The 3159-nt window shown below is 48.1% G+C and overlaps 1 protein-coding gene across 2 annotated transcripts in view; it reads left to right on the top strand.

The window, feature by feature from the left end:
* Marveld2 (MARVEL domain containing 2) overlaps positions 1 to 3159 on the top strand; it is a 23499-nt gene that overhangs the window by 14517 nt on the left and 5823 nt on the right. For both annotated transcript variants that reach the window (XM_005366557.3, XM_026788974.1), the window contains exons 4-5: positions 2100 to 2245; positions 2678 to 2849. In XM_005366557.3, the coding sequence (XP_005366614.1) occupies positions 2100 to 2245; positions 2678 to 2849 (318 nt within the window). The remainder of the gene's footprint in view (positions 1 to 2099; positions 2246 to 2677; positions 2850 to 3159) is intronic.

Below are 3159 nucleotides of genomic sequence, written 5' to 3'. Positions count from 1 at the left end.
GTTCGAGGCCAGCCTGGTCTACAAGAGCTAGTTCCAGGACAGGCTCCAAAGCTACAGAGAAACCCTGTCTCGAAAAAAAAAAAAAAAAAAAAAAAAAAAAAGATTGCTCTGTAGACCAGGTTGGCCTCGAAGTCACAGAGATCCACTTGGGAGGCAGAGACAGACACACACACTGAAAATGGCATGGATGTTTGAAGCCTCAAAGCCAACCCCAGTGACACACCTCCTCCAATAATTTCTTTCCAAGCAGTTCCACCAACTGGGGATCAGGTATTCAAACAGATGAGCCATGGGGGCCATTGTCATGCAGACGACATCAGTAAGACACCTTGCTTCTGTTCCTTATTCTGTCCCCACTTGTTTCCCTGGGGTCCCCGAGGCTTTTGGTGTGATCTCCTCCCATCAGGCTTGTGGGCTTGGAGCTTCTCCTTTCCTGGTTCCTTTTTCTTAGGCTGGTTAATAGCCTCCACTAGCTCAGGCCTATGCCATTTGGTGAGGTAAGAGCTGGTGGCTTTGACAGTGAGCTAAAGTTAAACCAAACCTCAAGACCAGTCCGGAAGCAGGGAGGTGGGAAGACAAAGGACTTTTAAAAGCTGCCAAAGCAATGGAGGGCAAGGCTTCAGAATTCTTCATTGCATGTTTGCACTCTTTTGTTGGTTTTTGTTTTGTTTGTATTATGTAGAGAAGAAAGGAGTTTCTGCATCCGGGTTTTCCTGCAGCTGTGGCTGGCATTGCCTGCCTTATTCATCAGGCTTGTTTCCAGTATGCGCCTGGAACTTCAGGGTGCTTTAGCATGTGAACAATATACATTTAATCAAATAGGTTTTCTGCATCTTTTTCATATAAAGTGTCAGGGAATCTTGGGTTAGGGTACAGTGCATTGCATTGGTGGAACACAGCTAGCCTGGCATGCTCAAAACCTCTGGGGTCAGGCTCTAGCATCACAAAAATCAAGCACTTGCAGAATTTAGTTGGGGTTTTTCTGATTGTAACCGCCTAGCAGGTCAGTTAGTCTAGGGTTGTAACCTGCCTGGCAGGTCAGTTATTCCAGGGTCCCGAAGAGGCGCTATCTGAAAAGACATGGGCGGGAAAGAGGAACGAGGCCCAGCAAGATCTGTTGTCAAAGCCTCCGTTTATTAGCATAATGGTTGTGGCTTATGTAGCCCCTGGATGAGGAATTTGGGTTGGGATGGGGGGCAGGGGCATGGTAAGGGCAGGAAGGGATCTTGCAGCAATGGTCACAAGTCGACACTTGGTCATGAGTCGGTCACGAGTCGACACGCCTAGTGTTCTCTATGCAAGCGAAATCGTTCCTTTTGTGATTCCAACCACAAACAGTGTGGGGCAGGTTCCGCTAACAGATAGCTCTCAAGATAGTTGGGTGTGGGGTGGGCTCTGCCAACAAACAGTTCTCAATACAGTTGGGGTGTGGGGCTCTCTGCAAACATCCCCAGGACAATGGTCTCTGCAATACTTTTTGGGGAAATCGCTCCTGACATCCGATTAGTTGCTGTGTGACCTTGGAGGGTTCACTTAGCCTTTCTGAACCTTACCTTATGCATCAGACCCTTCTTGCATCTACCAGCCTTGGGTGTTCTGGGTGCTGTTAAATGCTGAGCTACCTTTGACTGCGTGTTCTAGAAGATTCCTCTGCATCTTCCACTCATGTGTCCCGTCTGCTGGCTTTGTTAGAAACCTCTCCCAGTCCTTTGCAGCCATTTTTCTTCTTTCCTGAATATGTAATATTTTTACTGCTTTGTAATATGCTGATTAGGAGCGGGAGGTGCCGGCCTCTCCCCGATGCCGTTTCCAGACGTGACTCTGTTCAGCTGTTGCGTTGAGACCATCGCTGTGTGTTTAAGACACATAGCTCTCAACAGCTGTGTTTTCCACGTTTCGTCTTCCTACTCCCGCTTCGTTGTCTCCCAGAAACTTGGGTGGACTCTTCCCTGTTCTCTCGTGCAGTCAGTTCTTTATCTCGTTCCCTGTTCTCTCGTGCAGTCAATTCTTTATCTCTTTCCCTGTTCTCTCGTACAGTCAATTCTTTATCTCTTTCCCTGTTCTCTCGTACAGTCAGTTCTTTATCTCTTTCCCTGCAGTGCGAAGTGGCCACCAGTGACAGGCAGAGAGACCAAGAAGTTAATTTCAAAGAGTCAAGAACAGTGAAAACGACCCCTGAGCTTCAAAGCGGGCACATCCCTCCGGGCTACATTCCCAAGCCCATCGTGATGCCTGACTACGTGGCGTGAGTCCATCTCGGTTTTTCTAGCATCTTCTGGTTTGTCATCAAGCCAGCACTGTGTTTAAAGTCATTTATGTGAGCTGTCGTTTGTTTTTTTTTTTTTTGGTTTTTCAAGACAGGGTTTCTCTGTAGCTTTGGAGCCTGTCCTGGAACTCCCTTTTTAGACCAGGCTGGCCTCGAACTCACAGAGATCCACCTGCCTCTGCCTCCCAAGTGCTGGGATTACAGGTGAGCTGTCGTTTGTTATCCAGGGTAAGGTTGGAAAATAAGAAAGGCCCGCCAGGCCTGGGCACTAAGTGAGCTGACCCGTTTCAGCTATTCAGCTTGCGTTTCCCACTCTGTGGATAGAACCCAGGGTCTTGAGCCTGCTAGGGAAGTGCCACCACAGACCTCCTGCAGGGTAAAGTTGTCACCCGGATTTGTGATTTTCCTCAGAAAATATCCTGTGATTCGGACGGATGACGATCGAGAACGTTACAAAGCTGTGTTCCAAGACCAGTTCTCAGAGTACAAAGAGCTGTCTGCGGAAGTGCAGGCCATCCTGAGGAAGTTCGAAGAGCTGGATGCGGTGATGAGCAGGCTGCCACGTCATGCTGAGAACCCCCAGGTCAGTGGCCACCCCTGCTGAGAGGAGACTGCCCTGTGTTGGGAGTCCCAAAGGCCTGTCTGCTGTCTGTCAAAGTGTTTGAGACCTCAAGGTCACTAGGCAGCGTTTCCATTCCTGTCAGTAGAGCACTGTGTGCAGAACATTAGGTTTGATCCCAGCGCTACCAAGAAAAAGGGAGAGAGAGAGCTGAACAAATTTTATAACTTAATGTCTTTTACCATTGCTGCCTTCTTTTTCTTTTTTCTTGTTATTTTGTTTTGTTTTCTGAAACAGGGTTTTTCTGTAGCTTTGGTTCCTATCCTGGAACTAG

The sequence above is a fragment of the Microtus ochrogaster genome, unplaced genomic scaffold (genome assembly GCF_000317375.1).
Source record: "Microtus ochrogaster isolate Prairie Vole_2 unplaced genomic scaffold, MicOch1.0 UNK11, whole genome shotgun sequence".
Lineage (NCBI taxonomy): Eukaryota > Metazoa > Chordata > Mammalia > Rodentia > Cricetidae > Microtus > Microtus ochrogaster.
The sequence above is the reverse complement of the archived record's forward strand: the minus strand, read 5'-3'. Positions and strand labels throughout refer to the sequence as shown.